A 13,099-nucleotide genomic window follows, 5' to 3' on the forward strand; every position below is an offset into this window, starting at 1 on the left:
TTATTTAATTTGCAAATTTCTCTGATGATAAGGTTCATTTTGAGCCAATTACAGATATGCCTGTTTAACAATTTGTGAAATTTTTGAGGCTTCTACTTCTTAGAAGTTATTTTGCTTTCAAATGATACGCCCTGTATGTTTATTTGACTCGATTCTACTGAATATGACCTATCTTTTTGCCATCATTCCTATACCACCCCTAAGAGTTTTCCAAATATTTGAGTATTTCTAAGGGCATTTCTACAACCCTGTAAGAATGGAGCTGATAGTTGTTTCTTATTTCAATGCGGACTTTTTTCCATAGGATACCCTGTACATGATTCGAATTTTGATTATACCGGTCGTGACCTTGATTCGCACTAGTTAGGTCTCAACCCCCGAAGTGGTAAACAGATTTTGAGATATTTATAAATTGCCATCATTGATACCATTCTTGAGACATCTTCCAAGTAGGACGCTCTTTATTTCCATGCCTATTCGATTTGATTGGGTAATGGTGATGATTTCCCTCTTAGAACTCCTACAGGTACCTTTAAAAGTTTACCACTTATTTGAGGATTTCTGAGAGCGAGCCCGCAATGATTTTTAAATGGAACTGGCAATTATGGGTTATCTTCAACTGCATAACGTGTAATGAAGATATTAATGACTAATGTTTAAACTAAAATTATGAAAGTGTCTCATTACTATCTTTTACTTCCTGTCTCGATTTCCCTGCTTGATTTCCAGTCCTGATTTTTCTGCCGCATACAATGTTGCTACCGCATACCACGCGCTAATTGATAAAATAAATATACAGGGTTAGCCGCGTAACCCGTCCATTAGACGATTTTTGACTTCCCACTATCGTCACCCAATGGAATTTAGTTTCAGACTAAAATCGACAGTTTTGAATCCGAGTAAAATTTTCAAAATGACGACACTTCCGGTTCCACCTAGTTAGACCGGAAGTTGGAAAATTCTGACAGTTGCAAGATTCTACGAAAATCGGTATTGCGCTCTAATCGCTGCGAATTTTCGAATTGTTGTTCTGGGAATCAAAGAGGACCTAACAAGCGACATTTTGATGTATTTCTATTTGTCAAAAGTCTTCCACAAAAGTTTCCCAATTCGCCTTAAAACTTAACGAGAAATCCGAAAATGATTAAAAAATAGGGAGTTTCATTTAAAATAACGAAGTTGGCAGCTACTTCCGGTAAGACCGGAAGTGCCGCCATTTTGAAAATATTTTACTTGGGTTCAAAATTGTCGCTTTTAGCCTGAATCAGAATTTCATTGGGCTACAATAATGGAAAGTCAAAAATATTCTAATAAATGGATTTCTTGGCAACTCTGCATAATACAATTGTCTCGAGGTTTTCTCGACGCTATGAGTCTTAATGCACAACGAAATCTCTCAAAAAGTCTCGAGAAAAGCATTGTAATATATTACTTTCGTCCTGATGTTAAAAGCTCGAGTCTTTTATAGATAACACCTTGTATATTATTTGAATATCTAATTTTATCAATCCTAAGCTTCGCTTATAACTATGTCCCAAATTGTTGAACATGTGTTTTTCAATAGCACATCCTGTATTATTATTATTATTATTATGTGTTACCTACCAGACATAAGGAACGATTCCTATTACCTTTCCCCTTCAGAAAAATGAGTGAAGGAATTAAAGTGAAGGAAATTCCCAAAAGGGACTTCTGCTAAACAGGATGTATTTTTTAAATTAGAGCATCCGTCCATGAAACTATAAATTCGAATGTCGGAAGAACTCGAAGCAATAATAGCGAACCAGAAGCTTTTTTAACGACCATGACACAACGCAACGAAAAATCACTTATGTCTTTCAGGATTTACACTCTTCAGATCTCAACTATCGCACACCTGTCTGAAGATGATAATTTGGGTCGACAACTGTAGTGATAGAGACGTTCAGCAGCGGCTTTACAAAAACTATAAAGACCATTAAATTACCATTATCCCTGAAAAATTGTCAGACAGTGAATTTTGGTATTATTCAGAATTTTTAGGAGTTATTTTTAGAGCTGTAAAATGTCCGATTGCGGAAATATATTTTTAATTTGCGAATATTTGACCGGCACTTTACGAGACAGTTTTGGTCCATTTTAAGCGATGAAAAAAACATGTTACTTTTCCACGTAAATACCGTTAAAAAAACTGCGGTAAATTACCGTTCAATATCATTTTATGTATCAAGTGTCATGTATATCAAATGTCATGTTTTACTGTCAATTACGACACACATGTCACTCATTCTGCCATTATTGAAGTTGACGGTCACGTTAAAAAATCTCCGGACAAATTCAATATGACTCGTTTATCTTGGTCACATGTTTCCGCGGAAATTTATCGATTGGACGATAATAATTCTAGCCTGGTTATTTCCGTATTTATTGCGGCTAAATCTCTCTATGCAAACCCAACACGAGAAATATTTAGGACGACAAAGACGCAGGTAGCATTGACCGAAACCCCACTCCGAAATATGCCATTTCAGTTGTAAATTTAAGTTATTCAACATTCCGAAAGGTGCCTCTTCTTCAAGTTTATCAAATGAGCCAATAAACAAAGCTGAAGCATTTAAAAGGCAATGCAGGTCTTTAAAAGGGATTTTCTTGGCCGGACATCTGTTATTAACAGCAGGTGTCAAAATTTGGGCTTAACATAGGACCCAACTGTGGGGGAGCTTTTCGGGCATGTGCGTGAGCTTTAAGGACACCTTGATGATTTTGAGCAGCTGACGGGCTGATTTTTCAGGGAAATTATATTCAAGCCGGTACTATCATAAATTGGGTGCCCGGGGAAATATCAAGGTTACAGCACAGCATATGAGCTTTATAATTAGTTTTAAAGTCCTGATCCCACGCCATTTGGGCTATTCGAGTTACCATTGATGTAGTCGTCCAAGAGATTACTTATTTGGGATACCCGATGAATAGGAAGGGGACTGAGCCACTTTCAAAGCAGTAAGTTGCAGTAAGTTGCAGTAACGCAGAACTTCAAGAAGCCGAAAGCTCTTTCGGATCTAAGAGGGTTTCTGGGCATAATCAATTTACGGGCGATTTTTCAGAAATGTAGCGGTAACTCAAAACTCCTCTTGCTGTTCCACTTTATTTAACTAAGAAAAAGGACAATTGTATAAAATTCGACTTTACAGGAAGCACCTGAGCAGGACAAAAACAGCTAGCAAAAGCGCCACTTATTAATTATCTGAGGGATAATGCTTTTTCCTTCTTAATCCTCATCAGTTTTCGAGCAATTTGAATCTAACTATTTTCCCTATATTTAAAGAAATTCTGCTTTTTTAAATAAAACGCTCAACACATGACTCCACGTTTCTATCATACAATATCATCCATAAAATTTTAAAATCTCAAAATTCGTCGGTACTTCTTGTGCTACCCTGAATACCTAACATATGATATAAAATGCTTGTCGGGGATGTAGTAGTTTACAAGTTTTAGTCTTGGGGTATTAGAGTTAGCAGTAAGATAATGATGGGCAAACTAACAGAGCCATCTAGGGATGAATTGTCGAACTAGATCACTACTTCCGCCGTTGCCAAATGGCAAAGTGTTGGGGAATCCCGGTTGGGACTAAGGCTAGATAGGAAGATAAAGACAGGGAGAGGTGCGATCGAGCAGTAGTAAATTCGTCTGCAAGTAAAAACGCCTTTGTATATTTTACAAATACATTAACATTTCTTAACCCTGGGGAATGTTCATAATGTTATTCTGACATGTTCATATCTGTTTAGCTTTCCATATGCAATTCTTGACCATTATATGCGCGTTATGGGTTGCACAAACCCAGCATAACGCATTAGAAACTGAATTGACATGACAAGGCAGAAAATAGCTAGGTATCCTATCTACGATGTATGTGTAAATGTTGCCATTTCGTTATCATTCCAACTTTCAAATTTATTCCTATCCATATACAGAGTCGTCAAACTACCGTGGTTTACTATCGGTGTTTCCAATAGCGTTAGAAGGTTGGTCCATGGGGTTGTAGGTATACATGAGGCAAAGTAGTCAAATTATTAAATAAAATTCGATTACCGCGTTGCCAAATTTCATCTGGTTTACGAGATATTGGGGAAAAATTAAAATCAGTCAAAATGTTTTTTTTAATAAATCCAAAACCAATTCTACCAAAAAAAATTCAGTTCGTTCTTTTATTAGTTTTCTTAGGCTTACGCGCCGATATAAATTTTCTTACTCTGATTTACTCTCACATGAAAAATTGAACTTGGAAAGTTATATTGTACCGCAGGCAGCGATTCCAATACCCACCACATGACAACTTGTCAAGGGTATTATTTCATAAGAACGATCAGAGAGTGCGCCACTTGCCCCATCAGACCGACCTTGCAAAATAAAGCGACTTCATTGTCGACCAATAAGATCAATAATTAATAAGAGCGTGTTACAACTCGACCATTCTAAACCCTCTCTGCCAGACAAGATATTTTCGCTTCTTTTCTTCTTCAACCAATCTATTGGAGCTTTTCCAAGTTCTGGATTGGTGCAAGTTATTCATCCCAAAGGTATCTCAAATAAGTAATCACCTTCTTGACGATGTGGCATTTGGCTATATTAATAGTAACTCAAAAAGTCCATATTGCGTTGCAACCACGATTTAATTTTAAACCTAATTATAAAGTTCATATGCTCTGCTGTGACCTCCGTACATGTTATATCTGGGGAGCAAAAAAGGATATCAAAAATTCCTCGGACTGATTTTTATAGCATCGAGAGGGAACCAAAATGACGTATTAACCAACCCATTCTTGCTTGCCCTCCTATCCCCAGCCACTACAACTAAATACTTTAAATGACAGCCCCCTGTTTGTGATACCTTATTTTAAAACTCTCCAAAAATGCTTTTTGATGATATTCTACAAAGCTACATTTGATTAAGTTGTTTTCGGTTAAGGAAAATCTAATTTATTCATTATTAATTTAATAAATGGTTCATGTATCATGGAAAAACATTTTTTGAGAGCTTTAAGATAAGATATCACAAGTAAGTAATTTAACATTATTTAGTGAACATGGCTGGAGATAATGGGGTAAGTGAGAACGGATTAACAAAGCACCGTTTTGGTTCTTCCTCGATATTATTGAAATTAGTTCAGATTAGGAGGTATTTTTGATATCTTTTTCTCAGATTGTAAGTATTTAAATTATCACCCTATATATGAATGGAAATGAAAATACCCTACGGCTTTAAATCCCCCCCTTGTTAACTTTTTAACTCAAAACTACACTCAATGGTGTATTGCGATTCAAAATCTATCGATTAGTTTTTAGGAAAAATTGGTATAAATTTGATGAAAAATTCAACATAAACTCAGTTACATAGTACGTAAACGATGAAGAAACATGTTTGTTGATAGGAAATTGGGTTGGTTTTGGTTTTATGCTCACAAACAGTCTTTGATTATTTTCATTTATTAATTAATATTTTTTTAACCAAAACTTGTTTGCGAGCACTAAATGGAAAATAAACCAATTTCCTATCAACAAACATGTTTCTTCATTGTTTATGTATTGTTTAACTGAATTGAATGCGGTATTGAATTTTTTACCAAATTTATACCTGTTTTTCTCAAAAACTGATCGATAGACTTTGAATCGCAATACACCATTGAGCGTAGTTTTGAAAGCCCTTTAATTGGAGACGTCACGTGACCTATGTCTTAACGTTCAAAAATCGGCCATTTTGCGCTACCGGTGACGTAAGCAACTTTAAAACAATCACCAACCGTCAAAAAATAGTCATTTTTGTCCTATTTATTGTTTTCTCTGTTACTTAATGCTGCATTTGAATTACAAAGAAACGATAATTAGCCCAAAATTTAACAGCGAGGGACAATTTAGAGCCGCACAGCATGTGAGTGAATTTGAACCTACCTGTCACAAGCACGATTTTCTTAATCCACTTCCCCGTAACTATCTTTATCGGTTTTCGAGTGATTTAGATATAAACATTTTGAAAAACTGCTTTTTTTATCTGTGGAATATTTAATTTAACCTTTTTTTATTGAACTACTTACTACCGATTAAGGTTCAATTTGTTTCCACATTCGATATTTTTACATTTCCACTCTTATCGTTTATTACAAATTTCTTCGAAATTTCTAATTAAAGTTTAAACAAACTTAAAACGGTTTCACAAACATACACTTTGATAAGCGATGATAAACCGTATACTTTCCTGGTTTCAAGGTCAAAAAGTGCTCTTGAATGTGCCTATACCAGTAGAACTGCGCATTTATTAAGCTCCATTGCTAACTAAGCAACCTGCGATAATTTTAGTAATGATGACCCCAGTTATTGTACCTTCTTTGTTGCCCCGAACCGCAGGTCAAAATATTCAAAATATTCAAGCTTAACTGATAAAATGTGACTTGAGTCAATATGAGAACCGATCAATTTATTTTTATTTCTGCTTCTTCATGAACACATTGAAATTGTTATTATTAGATGTTACGTACATCTGGGTTTAAATATGGTAATGGGTTTGTATATACCTACTAACTGGTGGACGGATTTGAGTCATGAAACTTTAAAAATATAAGATTTTTTTTTGCGTTTGTGCGGTAGTTTCGGGATTTTGGTATTTTGGATTATTTTTAATCTCTTTTTTGCAGCCAACAAACAGACCCATTTCAAAGCAAATTGAAAGGAATTACGTATACGTTCATATCTAGTTACGTGAATTTATCCTCTTTTTCGATTATTGAAACACTGCTTTATTATGGAACTAAAAATTTTTAATCGTAAATATAAACCTGCAGTCAAAACCTCTTTTTTTCGAGCAAATGAATTGAACACTTTTAGGATTAATTCAATACTCTTAATAAGTTAATCTCTAATAAAAATCCAGCGTCGTTTCCAGAATTATAATTTTTTTTTAAATTGGGGAAGTACCCTAGTGTAAAATCAAAAACTGTTAATTCCAACTATAAAACTGAAGTCACGCTATCTCTTTTTTCGCCAACAATTCGAGTATTTTTTGGAAAAATCGTCTGTCCCACTTATCGACTTGCGAAACAACATCTCTAGTTTCAGAATGATGAGTTGAGTATTTTAAAGAAAAATTGCAGACATTTATGGGTTTCGCGAGGTTTTGCTCTTATTTTCCGGATCAAAAAACGCGTTGTGCAGTTGCAAAAGCAGTTAAGAAATTTTCCAAAAATTAACCCATAAATCTAACTTACCCAGATTTCTATATCTGGCAGGAGGCCCGTTTATTTTGAAAATTTCCAAATGAAGAAAAATATTTATGAATTACTTACTCGGTTACTTAAATATCATTGAAGCGCGGATCCAGAGTGAAAATTTTTGAAACTTTTTGGTTTTATTTCAGACATCTCGCTTCGGCAGATTTCTGCTGTGTTTTTTTAATTTTAATTTCTTTAATCCGGAGTCGATTTGATCATTTCTAGCTCTAAACAGAAAATTATCAACTACCTGATTACAAGAAAGTCCGAACAAAAGTCACTGCCTTAGTATGGTCTCCAAGCCAGGGGGGATCCTCATTAAAACATTCCGATTTGAGATCCCTTAATTTTCAGTTTTATTAATGCGAAATTTTCAAGATGAAGTAGGTAAAGGGCAGTTTTGATTAAAATTTCATTACTGCTGTGTCGCTAAATCGAGATTAATCCAAAACTGACTTTAGGAGGATTTGAACGCACTAGCAGTTGCAGAGTATCTCAAACAACTTTTATCGTCTGTTTGCAGATTTCGGATGGCGATGTTCGTTCATGCTTTTTTTTTTCTTTTCCTTTTTCTAATTTCGCTCCTCTTTCTAATAACGGGGAATAACCTAAACTATTCCCAAGTTAGTTCCAATCATAATTTTCCTTAATTACCCACGTGAACTCGAACTAAAAATGTCTGGAGTTCTGAAGAGTCTCGTTTCGTAGGTGCTCAAGTGTTGTAACTACTTTTCCTTTTTGTTCGGTCTGCATCTGTGAAAGAGCAGAAAACGGAAACGCATTTTTTGTTTTTGTTTTTTCGAGCCCCCATTAAGAGAGCGAATTTATGCGAGGCCATGGGTCCGGGATCGAGAACGAGTTCTTTTGCCGTTCAAATGTTAATGCTCTTCAAATTCTTATCGAGTTATTTAAATGATATGTGACCGTGATAAGGCCGATATTTCGGTGGGCGATCAGTTATTTACCGAGAATGTTCAGTTCGTTTATCGATTTGAATTTGTTTCGAGAATCAAGCATCTTTCGATATGAAATTACCTCATTTCGGGCGCATCAAAAATTCTTTTTAATTTCGATAAACCGCGTATCTAGACTACACAAAGTAACATTCTATGATTAGAAGCGAGCGTGACGCTCCTCGTAATCGGCTGATAATTAACTTTAGTTACACCAGCAAAACGTTACTTTCGTGTAAACTCAAATGTAACGTTATTTTTAGTTGAAGAGATTCAGACAATAACTCCGTTCAATCTCACCATTTTGGCCAAATAGAAATCCAACAATCAAGATGGTTCACCGGAACAAATTGACACACTCCAAGCAGAACAACTCTGGTTAGCACAATCAGGGTACCAGTTTCGATACTCTGAAGTACTTTGGCACACAATACTTTTAGACGGAACCTAATGAAATTGGCGTTATTGCCCGAACCGAACCAAACAAAACCTCGTACCGTACCAAGCAGCGTGTTAAACCAAAAATCGTCGTCTTTCAACTAAAGTTCAGTGCGTACTGGTGGTACCGGAGTACCGGGCAATCGGTGCTCTCTCTGTTTCTCTTGAAGCAGCAAAACGCTGCATAGCCCGAGGGTCCCTTTGTGATTCTTATTTCGTCGTCTTTGCCCGGATTTTCTATTTAGTAGATGATTGAATTCGGTGTGCTTCGCACATGTTCCGACGACGACAGGGCGAGGGGCGGGCGAGAAATGCAAGATGTGTGACGCATAAGGGTTGGTGCTGAAAAGTTTTTTGGGCCGATGTCTTCGAAGGTAGCTGGGTGGATCTCAAAAAGATCGTTTTGAAATATTATCAGATGCATTCTTAGTGCTTCAAAAGGTTGTGACAAACTTGTAGGAAACTATGTACACATACATTATATATATTCTTATTAATTCATTAATTAAGAATTACTAACAATATTCAGAATTATCAAAAAGGTGATAGAGGAACGGATAACAAGTTTTCGACCTTGACACTCCCATTTTCTAATAAATAAAAGGTAATGAATATAAATCGGACGAAAATTTGTTGGCAAAGGTGAATAAGAAATTTTGCGGTAAATGTTGAATTAACCATTAATAGACTTTTGATTAAACTATTTTACAGTCGAAACCAAACATTACAAAAGACATATCTCGTCGTTTCTGAGCATTTGGTTTATTGCTTTCTTAACGTTTCGTTTGAGCAAAACGGCGAAATAGTTGAAAATGTCCGATAATTTTCCGAATCTTTGGTAAAAGTTTTCTATAGTCGTGTATTATTTTCCCGAAAACTTTCAACTTTGGAAAATTTCGAAAAGGAAAACTTTCCACATACTCAACCGCAAGTCACAGCTTAAGCTGGAAATCTAATACAAAAAGAAAGATACTTCGAGAATACAATGATTCAAGATGTATAGATCGTACATAGTAATATTTTTTTATAAACGCATAAATAGTACAATAATCTCACAAATTAAGTCATCGAAAGGCCTGTGTCGTACATAACAATTTTATGCAAAAAAAATTTTTTGCACCTGAACAATATTTGGATCTGCAGAACAAATACGAGACAGCGTTCATATACTGACCTCAAAACTTGTATCTAATAACTTCAATTTTTTTAGCCCAAAAAATGTCATGGACCAGGAAATATTTTTATCCTAAAAATCGAAGTATGATTTCAGTTTTGATCTTAGTATACCAACGCTTGTACGCTGTACATCCAAATATCGTTCAAATCGGAACAACTCAATTTTTAGCTAATTGTTTTGGACAAAATTTGGTTATGAAAATGTTGATATCAAAAATTTCCGTTATACCTATTTAAAGAACATGTGCTCTCGAAATATATCAACACTTGATGTACATGATTTTCTCCAAAAAAACGAAAAAACACAAAGCAGAAACACATATTTGACTTGAAAATATGCGTCAGTATATCGTCGTTTGTGATACGTGTGTAGTTTAAGAGAGGGCGCCTGAAATACTATTTTCTGTGTCTAGGCAAATTTCCGCTGTTAGATAATGGTAGGTCTGGCTATTCCCGCCTAGATGGCAGAACGGAAAAATTTTAACTTTCTTTTTATTGATGAAAGATGACTTGGCCTAGCGGTAGCCCTATATCAAGATATATTTTTTATCACAGCCATAAGTTTGCAATTTACGGGAGAATTCCCGTACGCTTATTATTATTGAAATGGCACTCGCTTTAGTGAAACATAAAATTTTAATAAAAGAGAACTACGGGAAAAGGGACAAATCAAATTGCAGTTTTATTACATACATTAACTTATTTATTGTCTCTTGTTATTGGAAATGCACTTTTAATATAATTTGTTAATTAGTTTTAAACAACAGAGTTAGATATTTTCGTAGTAATTCATCAAAGAGAGTTTTAAGACCTCCCAAGGGTTGGAAAACTTTCCTTTTCATCAGCTTTTTAGGGACTTTCAATTACAACATAAATAAGGAATGAAAATAAAGCATTTTTACAAAAAGAACCTTCTTACAGCCTACGTAGTTTATATATGTTTAATTTCTTTTAAATATTATTTGTTAATCACCATAGTTGATACGTTTTTGTTTCGTTTCGTATAATCACATGGTCAAGCTTTTCGAAATTAATTAGTAAGTACTTTCCCCTATTTGTTACGTCGGCCATGGCTTAAAAATACAACAGACATGTCGAAATACTTTCAGCAAAATACATTGTTAATAGCACCATACAAATTAACGCTATATTAAGATCTAAAGTTTGAAAAATAATTATACAAATTGGACTGTTGTTTCCTGAATCCTATCTAGAGTCTACAATGGCACAGTTTCTTACTATACAAAATCGCCTAATTTAATTAAGAAATAATATAACGTATAAAAAAGTTATATAAAAACAAATAATGGCAGTTTTGAAACTAATTCAGCGGCACTGTATTTCAGATTTATTGAAGTCAGTGAAGCGTAACAGCGAAGCGATAAACTGGAATACAGCGAACGCTGACAAACAGAGTAAAAACAAAGAAAAAAAGAACACCGTGGGTCATTAAAAGAGTGAACACAATGCAAACTGCAATGTCGAAACTATAGCAAATAAACTCTTGCTCGCGACATTCGTTAATTTACCCTAAATTACTTTAATGTCTACTTGATTAGCTCCTCGTTCCAAATATTGTTGTCAATGTCGCTAAAGCTGGAAGAAAAGACAAAAATTGGCATTAAATATCTATCTTGAAAATAACAAAAAATACAAAGTTATAAACAGTTTTTGGAGCACTCACCTAAATGAACGTTCTCCACAGATAATAAGCGCATTAACAATAAGAGAAAAATGATCAGTCAGTCGTAGTATTGTTATAAAATTGAGTAGTAAAATATGCAGCTAAACTCAAGTCATAAACCAGAAGTATACGACAAGTTCTTATGTGTAGTAATAACTAATTATTAATACTGGACAACGTACACGACATCTGCTGGCTTAGTGCCGAAAAATCAATGTCTGGGTAACTTAACCAAGAAGGTAATTTCGACAGCAACTTCCTGGTAAAGTTAACAATACTTTGTTCTATTGGCCCTGAACGTGATAAAAGCCCTGTACGAGATATACCTTTTGATATGTATAACGTTATAATTTATTGCATTGCATATACACTGTGGCTCCTAAAATTCTATTTATATACAAGGCGGTCAACAAACCGCCCTCGAAGCCATTTGCAGGACGGTTAGTACGAGCCAGCACTGCTGGTGGACAATTTGAGCAAAGCTGGAGGGTTTGGGGTGGAGGATGTTGACGGGGGGTGGCATTGCAAAGTCGTCGAAGTCCTCTGGGTCGGAGAATACCAACGAAGATGGAATCCATCGCAATCTGATCCCATTGACAGCGTGAAAAAGTTAGTTGAGTCATATAATTTCAGTTTAGCGGGTGTATGCCAAAGCTATTTAGTATTAAGGAGATTTAACTAGAGTACTAGAAATAATGTACTAATTATTGTAGGAAATAGTGATAGAAAAGTCCTTTGTCTGATTGTATCACGCCATATCTTGGATTTTATCCCACATTGACGAGATAAAATTTTCCTTCGTTAACTTATTTTGAAAGATACAAGAAATCATTAACACAGCCATTGCAATTGTCGATTCCTCATCAAGTTCAGGAGTGATATAATGACTGTGTTTAGGTTAGTTCGGGGCTCAAATACTTCCATACCACAGATTCTAGTATAAAATTAGTGTAAACTCTCTCTATGAGCATTTGACTTCTAAGTCAATCAACCGTGATTGGAATATAAGACACTAAGATTTGAAATATTATTGAAAACAACACATACATTCATTCATTCGGATTAATACTTATACAAAGTGGAACATATCAATGGATGAGATCCTGAATTTCAGTTGAAATTCCCCATAACAATCGAAAAGTAATAAGCACTAGGAAATGCTATATGCATCCGCAGAACATTCTTACAAAAACGGATTACAAGCTTTGAAAAAACTTCTTAACAATGGTGAACGTAACTTAAAAATACTGTAATGGCAAAATTTCTGATTGGACCATCTGTCAATGATTAGATTTAAAAGACACTCTCGTAAATGAAACGAACCTCGTGAACTAACCGAAAGTGACAAAATTTTTTTAGTATATTATATTCTTGAATAATTGTCGCAATATGCACATTTCATATACATTTCAACTCACCTCGAGCAAGGCTTAACATTAAGCCCATCAATGGCCTTCATGCCCAAATCAAGCGTCTTCGATTGTTGCAGCTCGAATCCATGTATGCACCCCTCGAAACCGGATGCGAATCTACCACCCGTCATCTTGGTTACGTTGGGAGTGCCTCCCAAATAGATGTTACCTACACATTACAATACCAAAACA

The 13,099-nt window shown here is 35.1% G+C and overlaps 2 protein-coding genes across 3 annotated transcripts in view; both read right to left on the minus strand.

The window, feature by feature from the left end:
- Positions 1-8,752, minus strand: part of LOC136418093 (uncharacterized) — a 29,226-nt gene extending 20,474 nt beyond the window's left edge. Inside the window, exon 1 of the mRNA XM_066404037.1 lies at positions 8,498-8,752. The gene's annotated coding sequence lies outside the window, so the exon portion shown is untranslated. The remainder of the gene's footprint in view (positions 1-8,497) is intronic.
- Positions 8,753-10,491: 1,739 nt separating this feature from the next.
- The window catches only part of trol (terribly reduced optic lobes), a 154,833-nt gene continuing 152,225 nt past the window's right edge, over positions 10,492-13,099 (minus strand). For both annotated transcript variants that reach the window (XM_066404016.1, XM_066404017.1), the window contains 2 exons: positions 12,914-13,076; positions 10,492-11,407 (listed from right to left, as the gene is read on the minus strand). In XM_066404016.1, the coding sequence (XP_066260113.1) occupies positions 11,359-11,407; positions 12,914-13,076 (212 nt within the window). In that variant the 3' untranslated portion in view covers positions 10,492-11,358. The remainder of the gene's footprint in view (positions 11,408-12,913; positions 13,077-13,099) is intronic.

This window comes from Euwallacea similis, chromosome 32 (assembly GCF_039881205.1).
Source record: "Euwallacea similis isolate ESF13 chromosome 32, ESF131.1, whole genome shotgun sequence".
Taxonomy (NCBI): domain Eukaryota; kingdom Metazoa; phylum Arthropoda; class Insecta; order Coleoptera; family Curculionidae; genus Euwallacea; species Euwallacea similis.